We start from the raw sequence: 26,945 nt of genomic DNA on the forward strand, positions 1-26,945 counted from the left end.
CTTGTTTGCACTTGGGGTCGCCACAGCAAATCCAAGGTGGATCTGCATGTTGAATTGGCACAAATTTTACGCCAGATGCCCTTCCTGATGCAACTCCACATTACATGGAGAAACGTGGCAGGGGTGGGATTTGAACCCGGAACCTTCTGAACTGAAACCAAGCGCATTAACCACTTGGCACCATTTGAAAGATTCCTCTGTAAATATTCTCTAATTTGCTGCACTACTGGATAACTGACATAAAAAGGTGATTGCTCCCCGGTATACAAAAGTTACTGGTGGAAGGGAAACATTGTGACTGATTTGCAACCTCACCACTAGATGACACTAAATCCTGCACAATGTAGCTTCGAGACTCACGCTACACTCCATGTTTACGTGTATTGAGTTCATCCCAGCTGTAAATAAGAGGGGAAAAAGAACACATTTCTGTTGCATTTTGATCATTTATTTTTATTTTAGATTATGTAACAGCTGTGTGTGTCCTTAATTCATCTCAATCCAATTCAACAACCTCATGTGGAGAGAGACCAAACTAAAAATTTTGGTACAGCAATCTTTAAAATCAAATAAAACATCCACTGAATACTTATTCCCACTCTGAAAAGGGGTCACATACTTTTGCAAATGATAATTACAAGCTAACTCTGGTCTGTTTCAGGATACGAAATCATACTGCAGCTTTTTATTTTTCATCCCCGTGGGCGGACATCTCCATGTCAAAAATCAAACGGCGTGGTCAGCCGGCAGCGCGGTTAGCCATAGGAGGAGTGGGGGGGGGGGGGGGGGGGGGGGGGGGGGGGATGAGCATGGAGCTACATTAGTGGCATAGCTGAGCTCTCAATATGAGAAAGCTGACACACTGGACTTGGTCTCTCGTTTCACATTGTTCGTCTTAAAAACTGATTCAGTCGTGATTTCTTCATTGGACTCCATTTATGCGCCTTCTGTTCCTGTTGTTCTTCTCTTCAGCATAGTTGTGTGTAAAGAGAGAGCAGCTGTTTGGGTCGGCTCGAGCAGCATTTCTCCTCTGGTAACGGGGTGGTAGAACTCCATGCACGCCGCCACCGCTGCATTTAGTCCTTTTCTGGCACCAGCTTCAGCACTTTGCCGATGGCGATAGTTTTGCCTGGAGAGGAAATGCAAGCAGAAAGACATTAAGAGCTGTGATTCCCAAAGTGTGGGCCGGTTTGTCCTTCTGCACTTTGCAGATAATTCTGTGACCCATCATCACAGCTTTTTCAAAAGATAGAAAAGTCCAACTCTGGCTGGAGATGGTCGTTTTGTTTTTTTTACACGATCAAACTGAACCAAAACAGCAGCAGTTTGTGTGCTCTCCACAGATCTCTAAACTCATTACCGTTAATGTAATGTTCTCACCTTCATCCCGCAGTGTGAATCGTCCCATCTGCGGGAAGTCTTTGAAGGTCTCTAAGCAGATGATTCCTGCTGCCCGCAGCCGGGCGATGCACACCTGGTCCTGCTTAACAAAGCGTGGCCGTGTTTTGCTTTTGTCCCCAGTTTTCTTGTCCACCAAACAGATTAAGGCCTGTAGAGAGGATTTAAAAAAGGTTCAAACCATTCAGACTGTACCCATGCAGAACATCAAGTTAAGGTCCTGGTTGGTCATGTCAGAAATCAGAAATATCAATATGACGTGGGCATCCCGTATGGAGCTGAATCAAGGCCAAAAGTTTTGTAATCTGAAAATAAAGATTGAAAAAATAATTTTTGAAACTGAAAATTAAAGTTTTGTAATCTGATAATGAAAAAAGATTGAAAAAATAAATTTTGAAACTGAAAATTCAATGTTTGTTCTTGAATTTTATAATCATTTGAAAAGTATTATCAAAATAAAAGTGTAAGATATATATTTTTCAGTTTAAATAAATTTTCTAATTTTTTTGATCAATTTTTTTTTCACCCCATTCATTTTTATTTTTTTCACCTTCAGATCTTTTTTTCACTTTCAGATCTTATTTTTTCAGTCTCAAACTTGTGGCCCCGTTCTGGCTTGGCTTCGATTGAGAGGGGTGTGCAAATGTGAGTGACAGGAGAGCAATCAGTCCTCACATGATGCTGCTTTCAGGAAACGTGGGTACTTTGATAGATAATGACTTAACACTTTCTCTCCACTGTATTGTTTTGATACCTGTAAATAAAGTGATGCTAAAGATGTCTATTACAAGTAATTCTAGACCACTCTTGGTCATTTTTGATGTTTAAAAACTGGAAAATATGCAATATTGTAAAGTTTAACACCTATACCTAAAAAACTGATGTGTCCCAAATCTACACAAGACCGTGAACGCAGCGCAGCATCGCCGCATGAAAATGAGGCAGGTCGCTCATTTTACAGGCTGCAGTGAAGTGTTACAAGCTTTATAAGTGACACACACAGAGGCCTGGCTCAGCAGATCTGAAGGAAGCTTTAATATGGCCACAACCATGCAGACCACCCGTAAATCCAAATCCAAAGACGCCTGGAAGAGCGCTCCGGCTACCAGCGGTGTGAAGAAGCCTCGCCGTTACAGAACACAGGCACTGTATCACTCCACCGCTACCAGAAATCCACCAAGCTGCTGATCCACAAGCTGCCCTTCCAGCACCTGGTGAGAGAAATCGCTCAGGACTTCAAGACGACCTCCGCTTTCAGAGCTCCGCTGTGATGTTCTGCAGGAGGCCGGCGAGGCTGACCTGGTCGGCAGCTTGTGGATCAGCAGCTCAGTGGATTTCTGGTAGCAGCGGAGTGCCATGGTGCCGGTGTTCTGTAACAGCAAGGCTTCTTCACACCGCCGGTAGCCAGAGCGCTCTTCCGGGCGGCTTTGGATTTACGGGCAGTCAACTTTGTTACATCGTCATTAAATTCACTATCCGGTACAACATACGGATCCACTGAACCAACTGCTACACATCGATCACAATAAACAGCTTTATCTTGAGGGTTTAAAGCCTCATAATAAGCTTTCATTCTCTCCATTTTCTTTCACGCGCCAGCCGCGTAGTAAATAAACGATAAAGACGGGAGCAGAGTCATTATCTATCAAAGGACCCACGTTTCCTGAAAGCAACATCATGTGAGGACTGATTGCTCTGCTGTCACTCACAATTCCACGCCCCTCTCAATCGAAGCCATGCCCTCCCACGCCAGAACGGGGCCAAAAGTTTGAAACTGAAAAGATCTGAAGGTGGGAAAAAAAAGAAATATGAATGAAAAAAAAATTTGATCAAAAAAATTAGAGCTGAATCAAAAATTTATTTAAAATGAAAAATATATATATTATTACTATTACACTATTATTTTTTATTTTGATAATACTTTTTAAATTGATTATAAAATTCAAGAACAAACATTGAATTTTCAGTTTCAAAATTTATTTTTTTATCTTTTTTATTTTCATATTACAAAACTTTAATTTTCAGTTTCAAAAATTATTTTTTCAATCTTTTTTTATTTTCAGATTACAAAACTTTTGGCCTTGATTTAGCTCCATAATCCCCAGGATGAAGCAGGGATTCAGTCAGCGATTGGAAACTCACCGTGATTTGCACTTCTTCAATGCAAGTGTGGATGTGAAGGACTGCATTGTAACCAGGACAAATAATTGATTTGTGCTCAATGATGACGATCTGAAACAAAAGTTAGAATTCTTGTTGGAAGAGTTAAACACTGCACAACACAATACAGGTACAAATGCAAGCGCCAATAAATGCAATCAATGGCTGAGGGTCAGGAACAAACTTATTGCCAGATTATGACATGGTCTTTCCATGCTGTCAGATTGTGCATGAAGGGCAACAAATAGAAGGGACCATTTCTAAAATGCTAACCTGTCAACTTTGACTTAGCCGACACACAGTGGTTTTGCCGGTGTGGTTTGATTTGGACGTTACCTGTGCATCAAAGGTGCGGCCAGAGTGGCAGAGGTTGTCCGAGCTGCAAAGGATAAAACCGGGCAGGATCTCTTCCTCCTCGATGCCTTTCAGCCTCAACTTCAGATTCTCACCAGGACCTGCATCGTCAGTCTCCACGTCGTCGCTCAGGAGGCTCAAAACCTCCACTGTGTGCTGAAACGCACATGAAGGTGTTGATGCACCGGTTAGCTGATTCAAAGAGGAATCTCTTTCTAGGCTGTATTTGAGAAGGTGTGCTTTTTTGTTGTTGTTGTTTGTTAATTTAGTATTTCTGACAAGGCACACAGTCAGACTGAAGACCTCACCCTGTTTGGCATCATGACCAGCTGCTGGGCTTTACTGATGGAGCCGGACTCCAGTTTCCCGAGGACAACTGTGCCCATGTCCTGAAAAACACAAAAGCATCTGTGACACTAAGAAACTTACTAAATCAGTCACTGTTTGTCAACCATGACGGCAGGACCATAAAACTGCTCAAAAACATTTGGAAATAACTTAGCAAACGCATTACATAAATTTCATATACATTAAGAAAAAAAAGCACCTTTAGGCTGTATTGTGATGCATACACACAGTACTACACAAAATTCCAGTGATCCCATTTTTTGACTGCGCAAATTATTTTCTGCCAAGTTGCCATGACAACATTAGAGAGTTGCTGTAAAAGGACGAGTAGCTCGGGCCGAACTAGTACAGACAAGTAGAGGGGAAGATCTTCAGGTGGTAGGGGTGATCACCGGACTGACTGTGTACCACAATACAGATTGTGCAACACTGTCAACACTGATAAATCAGGGTGCCCCCCCACCCCCCCTTTTCCTTTTTAAAATCATGCCCACAAAAATAATGGAAAGTATCGCCAAATATCAATTAATTTGGAGATCAGCGAATGTTCTGGTGAAGCTCTGATCAGCACTGCAGCCTGACACGTTTAACTCAATACAAAATAATTTTCCACAAGAAAACATAACTCAGCAGTCATGGACACGATTAAACAGAATCAGCTGACTTCTTGTGCTGTCAGCTGATTTAAACTTTATCAACTACACACAGCCTCAGACCTTTTAAACATATAAAACTGTTTCTATAGAGTCACTGATTATATATATATGGAGTCACAGTCACTGTACAAAAAGTGAAGAAAAAAAAATATTAATTTCATGTCATATCGCTCATCCCTATCAAGTACAGACACTGGAATCCTCTGATTTGACCCCAAAAAAATAGGCCACGGCCCTCTGAACTCAGGGGAGAGACTGTCAAGAAATCAAACTGAAGCACCCAGACAGATGCACAGAATCCATTTCTTATGACTGATGAGCAGTGTTGCCACAGTTACTTTGAAAAAGTAATCCAATTACTGATTACTGATTACTCCTTGAAAAAGTAACTTAGTTACTTTACTGATTACTTAATTGTAAAAGTAACTAAGTTAGATTACTAGTTACTTTTTTAGTTACTTTCCCCAGCTGCCGACAACAACCCACGTCAACATGACAATGATACCCGTTTTGCCAAAACTCACTTTATAGTCACCCTTTCTTGACTTCAATGAAAACAAATACTTGTTTTATAAAAAGTAAAATAAAGACCTCTTTCTTGACCTCATATTTAACTGTTGACAGCACTGTAACAGTAAAACTTGCAATTTCAAACCTACATTGTTTCTAAATGTAACTATTAAATTCTAACATTTTTCTAACATTTAAATTCTCTAAACATTTTACTTGTCGAAATTATTATTATTTTAAGCAGTATTAGTAGTTGTAGTAAAAAACGGCTTCAAAACTGGACCTTTAATCTAGGGGTGTTGTGGGGGAGGGGGGCACATCCTTGCCCCATGCCCCCATCCCATCTGGATTCGCCCCTGCTTTGGCGTTAGAGCACAAAGAATGGATAACATTTATTTATGCAGAAAACAGGACCAGATTTACAGGTAAGAAAGTTTTATTGCGTATTCACATCATGTGGTCCTCAGAAAGAGAGTTTAGGTGCATTTGAGTGGAAAACAGTGTTAGTTGTTGACGCGTCGCCGAGGATCAGCTGTTTTTAACGTGCAGATACGGAGCGGCTCAGCTCAGAATTCTAAATAAAGGAGGGGAAAAAGTATAAAAATGTCTTTGTAAAGCTCAGTGCAGGTGTGCTGATCACCGCGCTTTAAGAGGTGAGGACGAGTCGGGCAGCTGCAAAAAAAACGCAGATGAAAAGCTCACAGCTCGCTTAAAGTGGGCAGTTCAGTCGAACCCCGACCTCCTGCCCACAGACCAAGTTTAATGCTGCTATCGACCCACAATGAAAAATAATAGTAACGCACAGTGACATGGAGAAGTAACTTTAATCTGATTACTGATTTGGAAAGATTAACGCGTTAGATTACTCGTTACTAAAAAAAGTGGTCAGATTAGAGTAACGCGTTACCGGCATCACTGCTGATGAGGCTGCCTGTTTCCCGTTAACATGTGAGTTTAGCACCGGGGTGTTAACCAACCCCCACCAACACACACAAAAAGTAGTTCCAGGATCCCAGTTTACCACACATCTCTCCCAGTCTGACTAGTTTTCACAAAACATAAGGCTGTTATGCAAAAAACTATTCAACAACAGAATTTTTCAGTTTAAAGTGTTCTCATTGAAAAAAAAAAAAAATATTTTTTTTTTTTTGGAAAGAAAGAAACTGCAATGGAAGAAAAACAGTTTTGACCAAAATGAACAAAAACCAAAAGCAATTTCACATTAATTCACCTGCTGAGGATTGTGGCAGAGACAAAAAGCAGCTTCTTTTTAGTTCAATATTAAAAATAATAATCATAATCATCATGACGGCACTCCAGCTGCTCACCTTGTATTTATCTACGATCGGTAGTCTAACTGGTCCATCGCTGGATCTGGTAAAATTTGGCAAACTATCCAGGTGGGAAATAAATGGCAAACCCCTGAAACAGATTATCACCGTAAGTCAAAGGAACTCTGAGTATTTTCTCTGAAGTGCAGCAAATGTGCTCAGACATTATGGGAAATATTTTTGCACTATTAGCAGTGGCAGAAACGGGGTATGAATTTATATAATGTGCCCCATCTTAAAAAAAAAAAAAAAAGACTATTTCCATAAGTCTGCATAAAATTATCCAGAGCAGTCAGGCAGAAACATGTTTAAACAGTCATATTAATCAAGTCATTGGTGATGCCGAATTCGATCATCAAGGTCCAGGTCAGGGATCAGACTGATCTTAGAGAAGGGCTGAATCACAGTGACACATTTCACCATTATCATGTAAAACAGGATCAGTGTGTTCCTCTTTTTGTCACACGTTTTCAGCCAGTGAATTAAACACGTCCTACACAAACATCAAAATGTCACCACGTTTCCCAAAAAACATCCACACAGCTGCCATATCACACGTAACTTACGTGTACCAGGGGCATTCAGGTACAGGATCCTTAAGGTTGGCACCTGTGAGTCCAGAACAAGGCATAAAGTGGATGTCTTTTTTGGGGTTGAAGCCCACCTTCTTCAGAAATGGCACCAGCTTCTCCTTACACTCCTCATACCTTGTGACAAAGCAATGAAACATTAAAATACGAGCCTACAACTAACAGCCACTGACATCAGCACGTGGAGTTCAACAGTTTGGACCGACAGCGGCCCAAGTCACATTTATTTCACCTGTCTAGGCTCCAGTTGACGGTGGGGTCGTCCATCTTGTTGACCAGGACAATGAGATGTTTGACTCCTGCAGTTTTAGCGAGCATGGCGTGTTCCCGCGTCTGCCCACCCTTCTCAAAACCAGTCTCAAATTCGCCCTTTCTGGCTGAAATCACCTGATGCAACGGAATTAGAGATGCAGATGCGTGAGTGTAAATGGCACATTTAGGGCATTGGTGAATTATTTCAAAGTAAAATACTGTATAGGACTCAACCTAAGTACTGTCAACTTTCCTCTCACGGAAAAGTCACCAAACAGGAGATGACACTCTGTACATAATTAATTAGAAACTGCGATTTTGAAAAGATGTAGTGAGACCCCGGTGACCTGACAGATCACAGCTGATGAAGCTTTGCTGGATGAACAGCAAAAAGTCCTCAAGAAATTAAACAAGTCTAGTTGATTGAGTCAAACTGCTTGGATACCACAACCTGGGTGATGGAGAATCACCGCAGGTGGTACCAGATCTAAGCTTTGGAATTGAAAAACTGATAAATAGGCTCATTTAAAGCCAGATGCAACTTCAAAACCACACAATTTGAAAAAGATAGAGAAGGAAGAGTTTCTGCTTTGGCTAGATTCATCCAAAATCCTTTCTGCAAGGTTGTGTTGATTTGTGATGTTAAGTTTTAGAATATAAACGCTGTTCATCAGAAAATACTGGTTTAGTTCTCTGATTTGGTGCACTTATACATGGAGACTCTTTCACAGACTCTACACATCACTTCTTCATCTCCCTCACTTTGGCGTTCACCACTAAAGTCAGACAAAATCTGTTCTGCGGGTTTGTGTGAAGGTGTGACTGTGTGCACCACTGTGAAACAGTCAGAAAGTAACAGTGTACTTCTGCAATTTACCGCATTTCTCTGTGGAAAGAAACTGTGCCCTTCAATTTGAACCCATGTAAGATAGCATTTGTTGTGTTAAACCGGAGGGGATCAAGTCAATATACTGAATCAGTTCTACAGGGTCCGTGACTCTGCTTCTCCAAAACTAAGTAACTTATGAAGGAGGCATCATGTGGATGTGTTTGACTTTTTGTTCACGTCCGAGCATCGGTCCGCCTCACCAGGACAGCTAGGTCGGCTTGCGATGCACCGCCAATCATGTTGGGAACAAAGCTCTTGTGTCCAGGAGCATCAAGAATGGTGAAGTGTTTTTTCTCTGTCTCAAAGTACGCTCTCCCAACCTCCACCGTCTTCCCCTTGTCTCTCTCCTCCTGGTTGGTATCCAGAGCCCACGACAGGTACCTACGGCAATCGTGTTAATTACTCACTTTTAAAATACGAGCCCCCCCCCCCCCCAAAAAAAAAAAGCATCAAAGGCAGAGTCTCTGTCCTGAGTGGTCCTCACCATGTCTCCCTGTTCTTCTCCTTTGCTTCTCTTTCGTATTTCTCCAGGGTTCGTTTGTCCACCATTCCAGTTAAATACCTGTGCAGGAAACAAAAGACAGTCAAGAAGCTTCACACAACATCCAATCCAATCCAAGTGAATTTGAATTTATTTAAATGTGTAGCTTTATGAGTGCAAGACTGGAAAATGAGGCTGCACTAAGGGAACTGATCAAAGTGCCGCAGTGATGTGGTTTGGGATCGAACCTCTGTGTGTTACTGACAAGAACAATAAATACTGTATTTTCCAGAGTTTAAGTCATACCTGTCAAGAAATGCCTTTTGAAGAGGAAAAGGGGGAGAAAAAAAAAAAAAAAAAAACAGCATATGAGTCGCACCTTTTCTGTGTTATGGGCTCTTTGAAAGTTTGATAATTACTATTATTAACAAGAGCACTTGGTGATTTCTGACGTCTGCCAATCCAGATCACCTCCAAAATTCAGTGGAGTCTTCCATGGCCTAAGATCTGTCTGTGTGCAAATCTGGTGAGAATCCGTGAAGTAGTTTAGACGCTAGTAGTTTTGACATAATCATTCAAAGCCTATATAAAGTGAAATCTTGATCCAGAATTCAGATCACCTCCAAAATTTAAAGGAGTCTTCCATGGCCTAATATCCGTCTGTGGTGAAGATTTCGTCAAAATCCATGCAGTAGTTTTGACGTAATCCTGCTAACGCTTTGGGGAGGTAATGGTCTAGTGGTTAAGGCGTTGGGCTTGAGACCAGAAGATCCTCAGTTCAAATCCCCACCTGACTGGAAAATCACTAAGGGCCCTTCGGCAAGGTCTTTAATCCCCTATTGCTCCCGGGGTGTCGTGAGCGCCTTGTGTGGCAGCACCCTGACATCGGGGTGAATGTGAGGCATTATTGTAAAGAGCTTTGAGCGTCTGTTGCAGATGGAAAAGCGCTATATAAATGCAGTTCATTTACCATTTAACTTACAGAAAAACAAAGAACCGTGAAGATTTTATTACATCCTTCACGGACATAATAAAACTTGAGAATTTTTGGTATATAAAGTCGCACGGGAGTACAAGTCGCAGGGCCTCCAAACTAGTAAAAACAAAGCCTTCTTACATGATCTGACCTCCAATCGTTGATTTACCAGCATCTGAAAGACAAAAGGAAAAATTTTTTTTTTTTTTTTTTTTTTACAAAATAAAGACAAACGTGTGCCAACTTCCACAGATGCGAGACGCACCCACGTGACCGATAAAGACCACATTCACGTGCTCTTTCTTAGGGGCGTCTGGCAGCACCGGCACCACTTTGTGGATGGGCACCTCCTCCTCTTCCTCCTCCATCATCTCCTCATCCTCCTTCCTTCCAGCAGCATCGTCGCAGGCTCCTCCCGCTCCCAGGTCGTCCTGCCTGCCGCCTCCTCCTCCGCCTCCCCCTGGCTCCTCCTTCTGCTCCCACGTCTCTTCCTCCGTGGCCATGTCTGCCTCTGTGCTCCCGTTCTCCATCGGAGCTGAAACCGACACATTTAGCACAGCTGTAGACTCATTAACTTCTCCTGCACGTGTGCACGCTACACGCACTTCAGCTGAAAACAAAAGGGGTAGACTCTTAAATCTGGTAGACACGAATGGAAAGAACATCCACAACCACCTGGAAGAGCAGCCTCACACTGGTTTCATTTATGCCACTGTGAGTGAAAGGAGGCAGGGCTTATGAGTGACATCACCTGGTGGAGTTTGTGGCTGCACTGAAAACCCTGCACCATCTCTGGCCGGTCTGCAACATCTGCGACAAAGACTTTTGGGTTTTTGTTTGTTTGTTTTTTTAAACATCTGCTCCTTTCACCACTTTGGAGACTTTGAACCAATAAGGTCAGAGTCCCAAAGTTATCAACCAAGTCCATATACCCGTCCACCGCCACCATAAAGTCCCATGAAGAATTCAGCCTTTGGAACAAAACTGCTCAGAAACCAAGTCCACATTTAACCAGGAAACCTTCACCGGTGTTACAAATCGAGATGAGATTTAAGATCATTTAAAGCAACAGCTTGCTGAGGTTTTACGTCCCGATTTTAATTTGATTTCTGTCTGACAGAGCAGCAAACACCAACGCTTTTCTTCCGCATTATTGCGAACGGTAGCTACGACAACTAAATCCCATTATCATGTGACACAAAATTAAATGCATGGCTAAGAACGGCTTTAAAAACTAATATGTACCAACGCACGACAGCTTTCATAAAATCACTACAGTAATAAACAGCAGAGCATCACGTCAATACAATCCAAGGCTCATTCTCCACAATCAAGAACATAACCCTTTCTTTTTATCTCAAATGAAAACTGCTGAACTGACTTCTCCCTGAGAAGTGGTGACAGATGAACAGTCAGGGCCTTGGCTGAGCCCACGCCTACTGCTGGACGTTATCCAAACCTCATTTTCTAACCTCAAAGATGACTCTTCTTGGTCACCAAACTGAATTTACATGGTTAAACTTCTGGAAGTGATCAACAGTGAATAGGAGCTATTCAGATTATGACCAGCGATGTAAAGATCCTGACCTCGCCTAATGTTTGGTTCTGTCATTTACAAAAAACATTTTGTTCCTGTTACAAGGCTAAGTGCAGATCAATCTGTCTATATATATTTCTTAGCTGCACCATTCACAGTTCTATCCACAAAATGTACATTTTAGAAGCAAGTCAGTTTAAAAGGTGTCATTCCTTTTGTGCCATCTTAAAAACATATCACTGCAAGACCTTGTTTTTTTTCCTTACACGCACATTTACCATTTCCCACAGTAATTGACATTGTCTCCTCGCATCCTGACACTAACGATATCAGCGCTGCGGTGCAAATTACCCTCTCACAAACCTTTGGACATGCACTTTCTCCTCCATGTTATCTGTAACATCTACAGCAGCAAACTCCAGTAACATGCCACAAAATCCAACCTAAATAACTATACGAAAAATAACATTAGCTGTCATTTTGCTAAATACTACACAAATAAATGTACTTTATATAATAGATTCTGACACAAAGTAACTTTTGTTAATCTAAAGTGACCTCACCTTTAATCAATTAACACTGTCAGCAGAAAAATAAATTATAACTGCTATGTCCCTAGAAATTGCTTTGTCAGCTGTTTTCATGAGCCCAGGAATCCACAGTTCATGTGTTCTTTCGTGACATCAGCACACTAAGACTGTATTTCGATACCTGGATTACTGGCAGTACTGCAGCTCTGAAAATCACCCAGAAACAGAAGAAGCAACTCTGGCACTTTTTCAAACAGTCTCCCAGTCATCAAAGCGGCTGCTCATTTTTTGTTCAGAACTCTGTATCAAATAAATTCGGGCTTACAAACAATGTTTCCCTACCATCGCTGGAGAATCTTTAAACCCATCTTGTTGTCCTGTTATTTTGATCAATCAGTGCACTGGACTGATGACTGGTTGAATGCACTGTGTCTAAGTGCCGCACGTGGCGGTCCTGCACGTCTTCACTCGCTGCAGCGGTCTCCGTGCTCACTTTGTACATCAACATGGAGTAAAGCTGAACTATCTGCATAGCTATTAATACCCAGAATTCCCTATATCACTAAGCTACTTTGAGATGTTTACGTGTATTCTCCAGGTTAAAAGGGGTTGCACTGCACAAAACCAGTTTTGATCTACCTTTTATTAAGGCTGGTCTTAGTTTCATGTTGTGCGACCGTACATGAAAGTGGCAAGAGTGGGAAGCAACCAAGACAACTCAAAAGAAGCTCCAAGCTTTGATTCAAGAAGAAATAGATGATCACCAAAGTCGGTCACAGATGAGGCGTTATCTTCTGCGCAGGCTGCACACACACTAGTCAGCGATGTAGGTATATTACTCCATAAAAATTCCATTCAATTCTCTACCGGCCATCAGCGGTTGGTGGAGTCTATCCCAGCATATATTAGAAAAACAGACGTGTGTTAGTGGCACCGTTTTCCTTTTTCTGAAGACATCCAGGAACTTCCTGAACATGCGGGTCTCACCTGTAGCAGCCACACCATAGGGCAAATAATACTCATGACTACTTTAGAATAGCGTGGACACGGCCATGTAAATTTACATTTTTAAGCTGGTCAACTTCCATATGATCTGCACATTTCATCTCCCGTAAGCAAAACTATACTCTCAAAGACTAATTTTCTTAACAAAACCTGCCTTATGTATAAATGACTCCTCCCACACCAACTCCCCTTTCCTGACATAGGAAGGGTAAGCCATGTATCTCTTGTGGTACCATAGTCAAACTCAACAGGCACATCCTGCTCGGCAGTGTCAATTCTGACCCAGCTGTCGAGATGTGGGAAAAAATAAACTATAAAGAGACGTATTTCTGCTTTCTTCAGCATCAGGCCTGTCCCTATTTATCCACTTCTGGGCATTGTCCAATTAAAACTATTTTCTCATATCTTCTCAAAGCTTTCACCGATAGATTATCAAATGTAGCCTTATGTCATACTCTTGAAAACCTCAAGCTATCAAATAAATAGATAAAAGACAACAACAACAACTAGGTCTCTTCTGCTACTTTGCTCAAGGCACAAATGCTGCTGGTTCCAGCTTGGCAGAACCTGGCAGATAACCAACTACCTGTTTTTGTCCATTACTGCTGAGGGGCTTTTTTTCCCCTCTTCTTCCAAATGAACTCTTCTTCATGAATGAATGCTTTCACTGAACAAGAACAATTTGTTCCAGGCCATCTTGCATCTCATTCCTTTCATTTCCTTGGTGCTAAAAATGGCACTTTTATTTGTTTATGTGTACATCGTTCCGCCTTCAGCTTCACCTTTTAACAGAGCGTGACATCCGGTTTCAGGGGAGAACAAGTGACCAGGCTACACACAAACACAAGCTCACAAACACTTCCCTGTTCACCTGTGAGTCAATAATCCCCTCACTAACATGAGGCGTTTTTGTACCAGAAGATTTTCATAGTTCTTAGAAGTGTTTGAGAAGTACCTCTTTTTTGTGCGTTTGCACGGCATGACACTGTGACAACAACAACCGCTCTTAGAACTCTACTTTGGAGAGATATTTCAGATCCTACTTCAGGGAAGGGCCTCTCCCAGCAACAGAGGAACCATTAGTGACATGTCTATGAAGTTCCTTCTTGCAGATGAACACACTCCTGGTCTTCTGTGGAGGGGGACCAGATGTTCAGGAAGATCCTGGATGACTATCTCCAGATAAAGGAAGACTCCCTGCAAGTAATCCATAACTCTACAGCTCTCCTTCCTTCAGATGTTCAGCAGCACTCATTCCTTCAGTTACTGTCGGTGTCGGCTCTCAGTCCCAGGTTTAGTTTCCAGCTGATCGTATGCTGTTGTGTACTGGAGCCAACAGCGTTCTCATCTGCACTGTTGGTAGGAGTGCAACGGGTGACAGCACTCAAGGTTTAGGTCGGATCGTGGTTCTAAGTCAAGGATTGGATAATTTTTTTTTTCTGATTTAGAGAATAAATTCATTTTAACACTGTTCAAATAGAACTACACATCAAATTGACAAGCCAAGACAGATGCACACATATCTACAAGCCAATCAATGACAAGTATGAGACAAGTGATGGGGACAAGGACACCAATATAGTGTCTGATCAAGACTAAGACCTTATAGAGTCAAGACAAGAATTTGTGATTTTGGAGCAGTCAAGGACAAGTCAATGACGGAGACTAGACAGAGATCTTTAAAAAAAAAAAAAAAAAAAAAAAAAAAAACAATTCATTCTACACTATGCTTCTTTTTAAAATTTGTTTTGCAAATCAAATTTTTGTGAATAACAGATTACTCCCTCATTGTGACCAACTGATTCAAGACAGCATTGCACTACCACAGGATTTCCTCTCAAATATAGCGCCAGTAAACAAAATGTGAATTTATTTATTAATGATAATTTTTTTAATTAAATTGCATACTTATTCTAGTATGACAAAGTCAAGATCGGGTAGAATTGCTTTCAATTCCAAGATGAGACAAAGTAAGCGATAAAGTAAAAAGGTAGTCTCAAGACTAAGACCGGACTAAAGTTCAACAGTAGAGGATACTGCCTACACAGAAGACAACACCAGAACGTTAAGCACATCATGAATGGTTCTTTATGGGGCTACTCCACAGAGCGCCATTGCTTCCCATTTAGTCCCAAATAGTAAATCGGGGAACGTTTTGAAACATGTTAACTTCTTGGTACATCTTTGTCAATCTTGAATAAACTTTGTATACATAGTAGTTACGGCAATCATTGGCACAAGATTTGAAATCGGGATCCAATTTTTGAACTGTTAAAAAAAAATTTCATCCCGATTCTTGAAACTGTTGATAGTACATGGTAACTTCTGGGTAACCGTTGTCTGAACAACTTCAGTCATGTTCTAACTTCTTTAAACAGGGTATTCATAGTGACTACGGCTTGAAACATGTTTGATCATGCTCCATTTGGGTAAAAATCTGACACCAAAGCAACGTTTGTTACGATTACTGAACGTACGGCCGACAGCACAGCTGCTTTCTTTTGTTTTCAGGCATGTTCCCAAGTATGCACTTTATAAGCCAGCCTGTTAGGAGGCAAGTGGGATTGAGCAGTTTCATCCCATTTTTGCACTTTATTAGGTCATGGGCGATCGTAGTAGAAAGGTGCAATGTGGAATAGCCCTGTTACTTCAATTTTTCTGTGTAGGCTGTCAGTTGTCCAGGTGGTTTCCATAGTAGAGAAGCTTGAATCTTCGACTGGACTGGGTTGTGTCCTCACGTCAAGCAACCCAGTCCAGTAGAATATTCAAGCTTCTCTACCCTGTTACTTCAACTGCATCATTCATTTTCTGCCTTATCCTGTCCAATTCATGGTGGCAGAAAGCCTAGCAGGACATCCTCCAACTCTGCTTTGGGGGATCCTGAGGTGTTCCAAAGCAAGATGGAAAATACAATCCCTCCAGAATGTCCTGGGTTTTTCCCAGGCCCTCCTCACATTTGGACGTGACTGGAAGACCTCTCTAAGGAGACAACCAGGGGTATCCTAACCAGATGCCCAAGCCCCCTCAGCTGGCTCCTTTTAATGTGAAGTAGCAGGGGCTCTACTCAGTGTCCCCCCTGGATATTCAGACTACAACACTTCAGTGCCATCCATCCATTTGCTGAAATGGTGTCATACATGATAGTTGGTTCAGACACTGTTTTTGGCTTGTATGAAAATCCCTCAAGTCCAATGTTTTTTGTTTTTTTTTCATGTGAGCAATAACAGCTCAGGAACTTGATGGCAGCATTGTATCATTCTGACAACCTACATTGTAATTACGACTAGCCAAGAAGCCTTTGAAGATACTGAACGTGTAATTGTGAATAATGACGTTAGACGTAAAAGCTGTTAGTCACTGTGGTTGCTCATGTGAAATCAAGGAAAAAGTGAGGTTGCGTCATATTATAAGGTAGGCCCATGACAGCACATGGTTCACCAAAGGCAAAGCCAGAACGCCTAACATGGCTGAGTAAGTCTCAGGCTCAACTCCCACAAAGCGAACCTACGTGAGAATAACTGTCCCTCCTCACACCAGACTAACCACACCTGTAACTTAATAACCGGATTGGTAAAAAGTGCTTACAGACCGTTTCTGCCACCTCCATGCTGGCTACCGGATCACCTGAAAACACAGTCAAACTTTCATTAATATTCATTAGACACGGATGGCCGCTCCATCGTCGGTTCGAGGACGCTCTCGTGTAACTATTTTAGCCGTTAAACCGCTCGAACGCCTCCAGTTCACTTGTGATGAGTGAAAACGCCGAAGTGTCGGGGAAGCTAACTTAGCGGGATTAGCACGCTAGCTAGCAAGTCAAGCTAACTTTCAGCCGGCTCGCGAGCATTCACCCACCGTCTGAAACCGGCGTTTCCGCGGCGCCGGACTGGAGGAAGCTCGGCACGAACACCGGGGCATTGACGTTGGGGACAAACGGCTTGGCGTTGACGTTGAGTGCGGCGAAGGCGGTCTGGAGCCCCGCCGTGGCTGCCGGGGCCTCAGCATCCTCCGCCTGCTCCCACGAATCTGGGGCTGTGTCTGTCGTCTCCATCGCTCGTTTTTTCCACACTCGGCGAGATTTCGACAGCAGGAAACTTGCCTGATTTTTGCGGTTCCCTATGTTAGCGCGTACTTGCTGGTGTGTTTTAGACTCTTGGCAGCACGTTAGGTGAAGTTCCCATCGCTTTGTTGAGCGTTGGTTCGGTCAGCATATGGTTCCGCCAGCCGACGAAAAGTGCGCTGCACTACCACTCACCGCCACCGGGGGCGTCGCAGTCTTCCGCCTGCGTTAAAACGGCTTTCCATTTATACATTTCTCATCCCATCTTTGATTTCAGATGTATTGTGTATTTTGTAACGACTGTGTCACATTGTCTCGCATTTTAAGTGCTTTGTGTAGTATTTTTGTGAAAAGTAGTGAGAGTGGAGGGGATTCCTCTTCGCTTAATAATATTGTGGAAAACCCCTCCCACGTTCAGGGGCATATCGCCACCTACCTTATTGGAGTGTAATGAATGAGTGCAAGTGCTTTAATCTCAATATATTCTGCGACTTTTCACAAATAAAATAAAATGTACTGTTTAGATTTAAATAAATTAGCGCTGTACCCAGCCATTGTGCAGTTGTGAGATTTCAAACATTTGTGATTGCTTCACCTCTGATGGTCCAAGTTTGTAGATGGTAGACAGATGAGTTGCTTGCCAACAGGCAAGATCGGTAACTACTTGGGGCCCCAGAACAGTAGGGGGTCCGTCAGGGCTGACAAACTAAACTACCTACAGAACTGTCCATCGTTTAGATAAATACCACTGCTTTATTGTCTTCTGTGTCCCCCCCCCCCTTTTTTTTGCATTGTTTTCAAATAAACACGTTTTCTTCTTTTTCAAAAAAGCAGATTTAGTCTTCATACAGTATTTCAGGGACACCTTATCCTTGGTCCACTACTGTAAGAATCTATACAGCAAAATGACTAAAGTCCTCTGGTGCCCAGGGTAGAAAAAAAAGAGAGGAGGAGGAGGGAAAAAAGACAGAAAATGACACGAAGTGGGGCACAATCGTGATGAATGCTGGCTGGAGGAACCCAATAGAATAGTCATTGATGGAATCCTTGAATTCAACAGTGTGACACAGTAATTTACTAAAAAACTGATATTTGATATGCTAATATAGAAGATGGTCTGTACTTTTGCATGGCATAGATGCCCCCTGGTGGTAAATGTGTGAATTAATATCTATAATTAAAGTATACCACGCCTTCTGGACAATAAAACTATTTTTTGTTGTTGTTTTTAAGGGTGAAGTTAAATTAATGTGGTATTCAGCAATTCCAGGTAGCAGATGATATAAGAAGCTACTTGAACTATAAAATAATAAATGATAGAGTCTATATATATACATATATATATATATATATATATATATATATATATATATATATATATATACACTCAACAAAAATATAAACGCAACACTTTTGGTTTTGCTCCCATTTTGTATGAGATGAACTCAGAGATCTAAAACTTTTTCCACATACACAATATCACCATTTCTCTCAAATATTGTTCACAAACCAGTCTAAATCTGTGATAGTGAGCACTTCTCCTTTGCTGAGATAATCCATCCCACCTCACAGGTGTGCCATATCAAGATGCTGATTAGACACCATGATTAGTGCACAGGTGTGCCTTAGACTGCCCACAATAAAAGGCCACTCTGAAAGGTGCAGTTTTGTTTTATTGGGGGGGGATACCAGTCAGTATCTGGTGTGACCATCATTTGCCTTATGCAGTGCAACACATCTCCTTCGCATAGAGTTGATCAGGTTGTCAATTGTGGCCTGTGGAATGTTGGTCCACTCCTCTTCAATGGCTGTGCGAAGTTGCTGGATATTGGCAGGAACTGGTACACGCTGTCGTATACGCCGGTCCAGAGCATCCCAAACATGCTCAATGGGTGACATGTCCGGTGAGTATGCCGGCCATGCAAGAACTGGGACATTTTCAGCTTCCAAGAATTGTGTACAGATCCTTGCAACATGGGCCGTGCATTATCCTGCTGCAACATGAGGTGATGTTCTTGGATGTATGGCACAACAATGGGCCTCAGGATCTCGTCACGGTATCTCTGTGCATTCAAAATGCCATCAATAAAATGCACCTGTGTTCTTCATCCATAACAGACGCCTGCCCATACCATAACCCCACCGCCACCATGGGCCACTCGATCCACAACATTGACATCAGAAAACCGCTCACCCACACGACACCACACACGCTGTCTGCCATCTGCCCTGGACAGTGTGAACTGGGATTCATCCGTGAAGAGAACACCTCTCAACGTGCCAAACGCCAGCGAATGTGAGCATTTGCCCACTCAAGTCGGTTACGATGACGAACTGGAGTCAGGTCGAGACCCCGATGAGGATGACGAGCATGCAGATGAGCTTCCCTGAGACGGTTTCTGACAGTTTGTGCAGAAATTCTTTGGTTATGCAAACCGATTGTTTCAGCAGCTGTCAGAGTGGCTGGTCTCAGACGATCTTGGAGGTGAACATGCTGGATGTGGAGGTCCTGGGCTGGTGTGGTTACACGTGGTCTGCGGTTGTGAGGCTGGTTGGATGTACTGCCAAATTCTCTGAAACGCCTTTTGAGACGGCTTATGGTAGATAAATGAACATTCAATACACGAGCAACAGCTCTGGTTGACATTCCTGCTGTCAGCATGCCAACTGCACGCTCCCTCAAATCTTGCGACATCTGTGGCATTGTGCTGTGTGATAAAACTGCACCTTTCAGAGTGGCCTTTTATTGTGGGCAGTCTAAGGCACACCTGTGCACTAATCATGGTGTCTAATCAGCATCTTGATATGGCACACCTGTGAGGTGGGATGGATTATCTCAGCAAAGGAGAATTGGTCACTATCACAGATTTAGACTGGTTTGTGAACAATATTTGAGGGAAATGGTGTTATTGTGTATGTGGAAAAAGTTTTAGATCTTTGAGTTCATCTCATAGAAAATGGGAGCAAAACCATAAGTGTTGCATTTATATTTTTGTTGAGTGTATATATATATATATATATATATATGTGTGTGTGTGTGTGTGTGTATATATATATATAATAAAATGTATCATTATGCAACCACATTCTACAGGCTTTCATATATAAAACCCATTTTTAGATGCTGCAGAAGCTGCTCATTTCTGTGGCTGTTGCTTTAAATGTAAAGGAGCTGTTACCGACCACAAAAGGCTGGTGGCACACATCCCATTCAATTCTGACCATTAGAGGGCGCTGCAGAAACAGTCACACAGCTGTTGCGCAAGTTAAGTTTCAACAGACGTTCTAAGCTATTTTTTTTTTTTTTGGACAAGGTATAGTCTTGCATTATTAACAGTCAAATCAGTCTTGTCCACCCGGCTTGTGAAGATTAAACTCAATGGCGCACAATCGATAAACGTGCTCAGGTCCAGACCTTCTTTTTAGTGGGTAGACAATGTAAACTAGGCCCGTCATAGATAGACTGGCTCAGTGGGTGTGTCTCACACAGCAAGGTGGAGTCCAGAATAGATGTTGACTTCTGTGACATATGTCACAGGAGCTGAAAATGAGCCATTTCAGGTTTAAATTTTACACATGGAAAAGGAATCTCTACATGCACAGACAAAACTGTGCAACTCAGTGTTTAACATGAAACTTTAAGTATATTCAGTTGTAATGTGATTTTTTTTTTTTCTCCACAATATGACCTCTTTAAAATGATTTAATGCTTCCTGATGCTGTCACAAGCTTTAAACGGTCACAGATGTTTGTGCACACTGTGAAATGATTCGATCTCAGCCGCCTGCTACTTTATCCTCCGTCAGACCATAAACGTGGCGTGTGGTGACCTGTGCAGGGCGTGGCCTGACCTCTCACCTGTCGACGTGCTTTAACAGCCCCCCCGCCTGCACTGATAAAACTTTACATAACTGGTCACGTGCTCTGCCACTGTTTGGGAAGCCGCAAGACTTTCTTTGGGAATCAAATTACATTTCCAGGTAGGGGAAAAAAACTCAGCCTCTAAGGCAACCAGTTTTCTACATTTTAAGGTGTGTGTGCGTGTGACATGTTCTTGGAGTCTGTCAGAGAAACCATATATGCAAAAACAACCACAGATTAAACAAGCTCTTACAAATGATCAATTAAAACAAAATGAGTTACGTTAAATTGAAACGGCACCAGTACGTACACACATATAATAGTAAAAAGAAATCAGTGCTTTTGTTAATGACACACCAAAAAAATCACATCAGAAAATTTGCAACTATGACAATTCATGTAACTCAAACGACTGTTTGGTCACAATGTTTTCAGAAAATGTCTAAAATAACATATACAGTGGGACATTTTATTTTCAGAGATTATAAAGTCACAAGCAACATATGTGGTAGTGCACGAGGAGAGTTTGAGCTGACTGTAGTCTTTAAATAAAAAATTTACAATTTGAGATGGCTGCAGATTTGTGCTCTATCCAGCAGGTGTCAGTGTTCAGCATGTCTCCCTTTCCATACAAACAATGTTATAAAGCAAGTACTTTCCTGAACAATTCTGAGTTATTCATTCATTCATTTTCTGTCGCCTGTCTGGGTCCAGGTTGCAGTGGCCGTAGAGTAAGCAGCTCATTCCATAATTTCCTATCCTTGACCAAGTCTTGTAACTCTTCCTGGGGAATTCCGAGGCATTCCCAACACAGCTGGGAAATATAATCCCTCCCGCGTGTCTCATGGGTCCTCCATGGGGCCTCCTCCCCATTAGACGTACCTGGAAAACCTCCCTAGGGAGATGACCAGGTGGCATCCTCACCAGATGCCTGAACCACCTCAGCTGGCTCCTTTCGATGCGATGAAGCAGCAGCTCTACTCAGAGTCCCTCCTGGATAGTCGAGGAGGGACTCCTGGACACCCTGTCCAGGAGTCTAAGCCCAAATACCCGATGGAGGAACCTCATTTCCACCGCTTGCATCCGCTACCTTATTATTTCGGTCATTACTCAAACTTCATGACCACAGCAGCATAAACTGACTGGTAAATTAAGAGCCTCACCTTCTGGCTCAGCCTTCTTCACCACAACGGTCCAATACAGCATCCATAAAACATCAGTCATTGCCCCAATCTGTCTATCAATCTCACCCTTACTATCCCCCTACTGGAGAACAAGACCCTGAGGTACTTACACTGCTCCACCTGGGGTAATAACTCTTCCCTGACCCACAGGGGACAGTCCACCCTTTTCCAACAGAGTTAGCAATGTTTCTAGTTAGCAATCACTAATTTACAAGAGCGACAAAAAGTTCTGGCACTATCGTCCTCCACACATTTGAACCATTCTGCAATTCCGGTTTTATTTTACCATACTGTTGTATTTGCCCATGTAGTGGTGCAGGAAATACAAAGGTGCTTTCAGAACTGATTGGATTGATACAGTAGTGTTCAGAATAATAGTAGTGCTATGTGACTAAAAAGATTAATCCAGGTTTTGAGTATATTTCGTTATTGTTACATGGGAAACAAGGTACCAGTAGATTCAGTAGATTTTCACAAATCCAACAAGACCAAGCATTCATGATATGCACACTCTTAAGGCTATGAAATTGGGCTATTAGTAAAAAAAAGTATAAAAAGGGGTGTTCACAATAATAGTAGCATCTGCTGTTGATGCTACAAACTCAAAACTATTATGTTCAAACTGCTTTTTTAGCAATCCTGTGACTCACTAAACTAGTATTTCGTTGTATAACCACAGTTTTTCATGATTTCTTCACATCTGCGAGGCATTAATTTTGTTGGTTTGGAACCAAGATTTTGCTGGTTTACTAGTGTGCTTGGGGTCATTGTCTTGTTGAAACACCCATTTCAAGGGCATGTCCTCTTCAGCATAAGGCAACATGACCTCTTCAAGTAGTTTGACATATCCAGACTGATCCATCAATCAATCAATCAACTTTTTTCTTGTATAGCGCCAAATCACAACAAACAGTTGCCCCAAGGTGCTCCACATTGCAAGGCAAGGCCATACAATAATTATGAAACACAGTCTATGTCTAAAGCAACATAACCAAGGGATGGTCCAGGGTCACCCGATCCAGCCCTAACTATAAGCCTTAGCGAAAAGGAAAGTTTTAAGCCTAATCTTAAAAGTAGAGAGGGTATCTGTCTCCCTGATCTGAATTGGGAGCTGGTTCCACAGGAGAGGAGCCTGAAAGCTGAAGGCTCTGCCTCCCATTCTACTCTTACAAACCCTAGGAACTACAAGTAAGCCCGCAGTCTGAGAGCGAAGCGCTCTAATGGGGTAATATGGTACTACGAGGTCCCTAAGATAAGATGGGACCTGATTATTCAAAACCTTATAAGTAAGAAGAAGAATTTTAAATTCTATTCTAGCATTAACAGGAAGCCAATGAAGGGAGGCCAACACGGGTGAGATATGCTCTCTCCTGCTAGTCCCCGTCAGTACTCTAGCTGCAGCATTCTGAACCAACTGAAGGCTTTTTAGGGAACTTTTAGGACAACCTGATAATAATGAATTACAATAGTCCAGCCTAGAGGAAATAAATGCATGAATTAGTTTTTCAGCATCACTCTGAGACAAGACCTTTCTGATTTTAGAGATATTGCGTAAATGCAAAAAGGCAGTCCTACATATTTGTTTAATATGCGCTTTGAATGACATATCCTGATCAAAAATAACTCCAAGATTTCTCACAGTATTACTAGAGATCAGGGAAATGCCATCCAGAGTAACGATCTGGTTAGACACCATGCTTCTAAGATTTGTGGGGCCAAGTACAATAACTTCAGTTTTATCTGAGTTTAAAAGCAGGAAATTAGAGGTCATCCATGTCTTTATGTCTGTAAGACAATCCTGCAGTTTAGCTAATTGGTGCGTATCCTCTGGCTTCATGGATAGATAAAGCTGGGTATCATCTGCGTAACAATGAAAATTTAAGCAATACCGTCTAATAATACTGCCCAAGGGAAGCATGTATAAAGTGAATAAAATTGGTCCTAGCACAGAACCTTGTGGAACTCCATAATTAACTTTAGTCTGTGAAGAAGATTCCCCATTTACATGAACAAACTGTAATCTATTAGACAAATATGATTCAAACCACCGCAGCGCAATGCCTTTAATACCTATGACATGCTCTAATCTCTGTAATAAAATTTTATGGTCAACAGTATCAAAAGCAGCACTGAGGTCCAACAGAACAAGCACAGAGATAAGTCCACTGTCCGAAGCCATAAGAAGATCATTTGTAACCTTCACTAATGCTGTTTCTGTACTATGATGAATTCTAAAACCTGACTGAAACTCTTCAAATAGACCATTCCTCTGCAGGTGATCAGTTAGCTGTTTTACAACTACCCTCTCAAGAATCTTTGAGAGAAAAGGAAGGTTGGAGATTGGCCTATAATTAGCTAAGATAGCTGGGTCAAGTGATGGCTTTTTAAGTAATGGTTTAATTACTGCCACCTTAAAGGCCTGTGGTACATAACCAACTAACAAAGATAGATTGATCATATTTAAGATTGAAGCATTAAATAATGGTAGGACTTCCTTGAGCAGCCTGGCAGGAATGGGGTCTAATAAGCATGTTGATGGTTTGGATGAAGTAACTAATGAAAATAACTCAGACAGAACAATCGGAGAGAAAGAGTCTAACCAAATACCGGCATCACTGAAAGCAGCCAAAGATAACGATACATCTTTGGGATGGTTATGAGTAATTTTTTCTCTAATAGTCAAAATTTTGTTAGCAAAGAAAGTCATGAAGTCATTACTAGTTGCAATTACAACATGCCCATATCATGATGCTTGCACCACCATGCTTCACTGTGAACTGTGGCTTGAATTCAGAGTTTGGGGGTCATCTCACAAACTGTCTGCGGCCCTTGGACCCAAAAAGAACAATTTTACTCTCATCACTCCACAAAATATTCCTCCATTTCTCTTTAGGCCAGTTGATGTGTTCTTTGTCAAATTGTAACCTCTTCTGCACATATCTTTTATTTAACAGAGGGACTTTGCGGGGGATTCTTGCAAATAAATTAGCTTCACACAGGTGTCTTCTAACTGTCACAGCACTTACAGGTAACTCCAGACTGTCTTTGATCATCCTGGAGCTGATCAATGGGTGAGCCTTTGCCATTCTGGTTATTCTTCTATCCATTTTGATGGTTGTTTTCCGTTTTCTTCCACGCGTCTGTTTTTTTTTTGTCCATTTTAAAGCTTTGGAGATCACTGTAGATGAACAGCCTATAATATTTTGCACCTGCGTGTAAGTTTTCCCCTCTCCAAACAACTTTTTAATCAAACTACGCTGTTCTTCTGAACAATGTCTTGAACGTCCCATTTTCCTCAGGCTTTCAAAGAGAAAAGCATGTTCAACAGGTGCTGGCTTCATCCTTAAATAGGGGACACCTGATTCACACCTGTTTGTTTCACAAAACTGACGAACTCACTGACTGAATGCCACACTACTAATATTGTGAACACCCCCTTTTCTACTTTTTTTACTAATAGCTCAATTTCATAGCCTTAAGAGTGTGCATATCATGAATGCTTGGTCTTGTTGAATTTGAGAATCTACTGGTACCTTGTTTCCCATGTAACAATAAGACATATACTCAAAACCTGGATTAATCTTTTTAGTCACATAGCACTACTATTATTCTGAACACTACTGTACATTAAGGTGCGTGGCAAACTATTCCGTTATTCCTTATTAATTTCTCTTTTTAAATTGGTGAGTTACAAGATGATAGTATTTATCATTGTTGAGCTAGACAACCTAGTTAGGATGGATGGACCCACCTAGCTATCTACATATATGCTGTCTGAGTCCTATGCTGTTACTAGGGCAGGGAATTAATTTGCAATAGAAAACTAAAAAAAAAATCACTGAAACTCAAGTCACAGATATGCACACACACACCCTAGAAAAGCAGTTTTGTTTTCCTCAAGAAACCACAAAACTTTACTCCACGGACACAGACGCTGGTTCCTGATACACGTGCACAAGTGAAGAATATTAATTTCTTAGCAAAGTAGCTTGTGTGCAAAATGTTGTGTGGGCCGCTGAAGAGGAGGTACTGCTGGCCCACCACCAGAGGGCGCACTGCCTGAAGTGCGGGCTTCAGGCACGAGAGGGCGCCGGAGCAACTGTGAGTGGCAGATGTCACTCATCAACAAGCACCATCTGCCACTCATCATCACCACTATCCACATCTCCATAAAAGCTGGGCAGCATCTTCACCTCACTGCCGAGAAATCGTCTACCTATCAGGTAAACACTCAGCCGTGGTTTTGGTGTCATACAATTTTCTGAACATTTGCAGACATACCTGTTTGACTGGTCAGCAGCTGGAAGCTGAGAGGAGGCGACATCTTTGCTCCTTGGATAAGTAGTCTTTCAGACGCTGCACGTTTTGGTTCCTGTGTGACTGTGATTGAGAGGTGGAGGTGTTTCCCACCCGTTCTGACTGTTTGCTGGGTGTTCACGCACCCACCATCACCTGTCTGTTCTTCCTGCCAGCAGTACCCAATCTGACAGCCGGAGGCAGTGGCCACCTGGGGACCCAGCGCTTGGTGACTCCGGGGTGCTTCAGATCCGGTGGCAGTGGAAAGCGTGTGGGATCCGGCTCTTTCCTGGACGGGCGTCTTCTATCCTCGAGCCTGCCCACACGTCACCGTGACTTATTGACTGTTGATCCCAATTGTGTTGTCTGTTGCTCTGTTGTGCCCATTCACAACATTAAATTGTTATATTTTGTCTTATTCCATTGTCCGTTCATTTGCGCCCCCTATTGTGGGTCCGTGTCCCTACACTTTCACAACAGGATTTCTCGGCCATCGTCGTGGATCTCGAGGGGCGTCAACCATCGTT

General features: G+C 42.1%; 1 protein-coding gene across 1 annotated transcript; it reads right to left on the reverse strand.

Annotated features, from left to right (window-relative positions):
* Positions 1-432: 432 nt before the first annotated feature.
* gspt1 (G1 to S phase transition 1) lies at positions 433-17,267 on the reverse strand. The gene is made up of 14 exons (XM_034193177.1): positions 16,873-17,267; positions 16,603-16,641; positions 10,211-10,480; positions 10,087-10,120; positions 8,973-9,050; positions 8,689-8,869; positions 7,580-7,734; positions 7,324-7,464; positions 6,755-6,848; positions 4,221-4,301; positions 3,895-4,068; positions 3,541-3,630; positions 1,381-1,549; positions 433-1,129 (listed from the first exon to the last, which is right to left on the reverse strand). The coding sequence occupies exons 1-14, from the start codon at positions 17,066-17,068 to the stop codon at positions 1,077-1,079; spliced, it is 1,755 nt and encodes a 584-aa protein (XP_034049068.1). The 5' UTR covers positions 17,069-17,267; the 3' UTR covers positions 433-1,076.
* Positions 17,268-26,945: the final 9,678 nt, after the last annotated feature.

Source organism: Thalassophryne amazonica, chromosome 18 (assembly GCF_902500255.1).
Source record: "Thalassophryne amazonica chromosome 18, fThaAma1.1, whole genome shotgun sequence".
NCBI lineage: Eukaryota > Metazoa > Chordata > Actinopteri > Batrachoidiformes > Batrachoididae > Thalassophryne > Thalassophryne amazonica.

Bases quoted from the DNA above. Each gene is read 5' to 3' on its own strand.
- gspt1 (XM_034193177.1), bottom strand. From the start codon at position 17,068: ATGGAGACGACAGACACAGCCCCAGATTCGTGGGAGCAGGCGGAGGAT. The intron at 9,051-10,086 runs GTAAGAAGGCTT...TTTCCTGCACAG, and splicing joins ACGATTGGAGGTCAGATCAT to GTATTTAACTGGAATGGTGG. The intron at 1,130-1,380 runs GTGAGAACATTA...TTTCCTCTCCAG, and splicing joins ATTCACACTGCGGGATGAAG to GCAAAACTATCGCCATCGGC.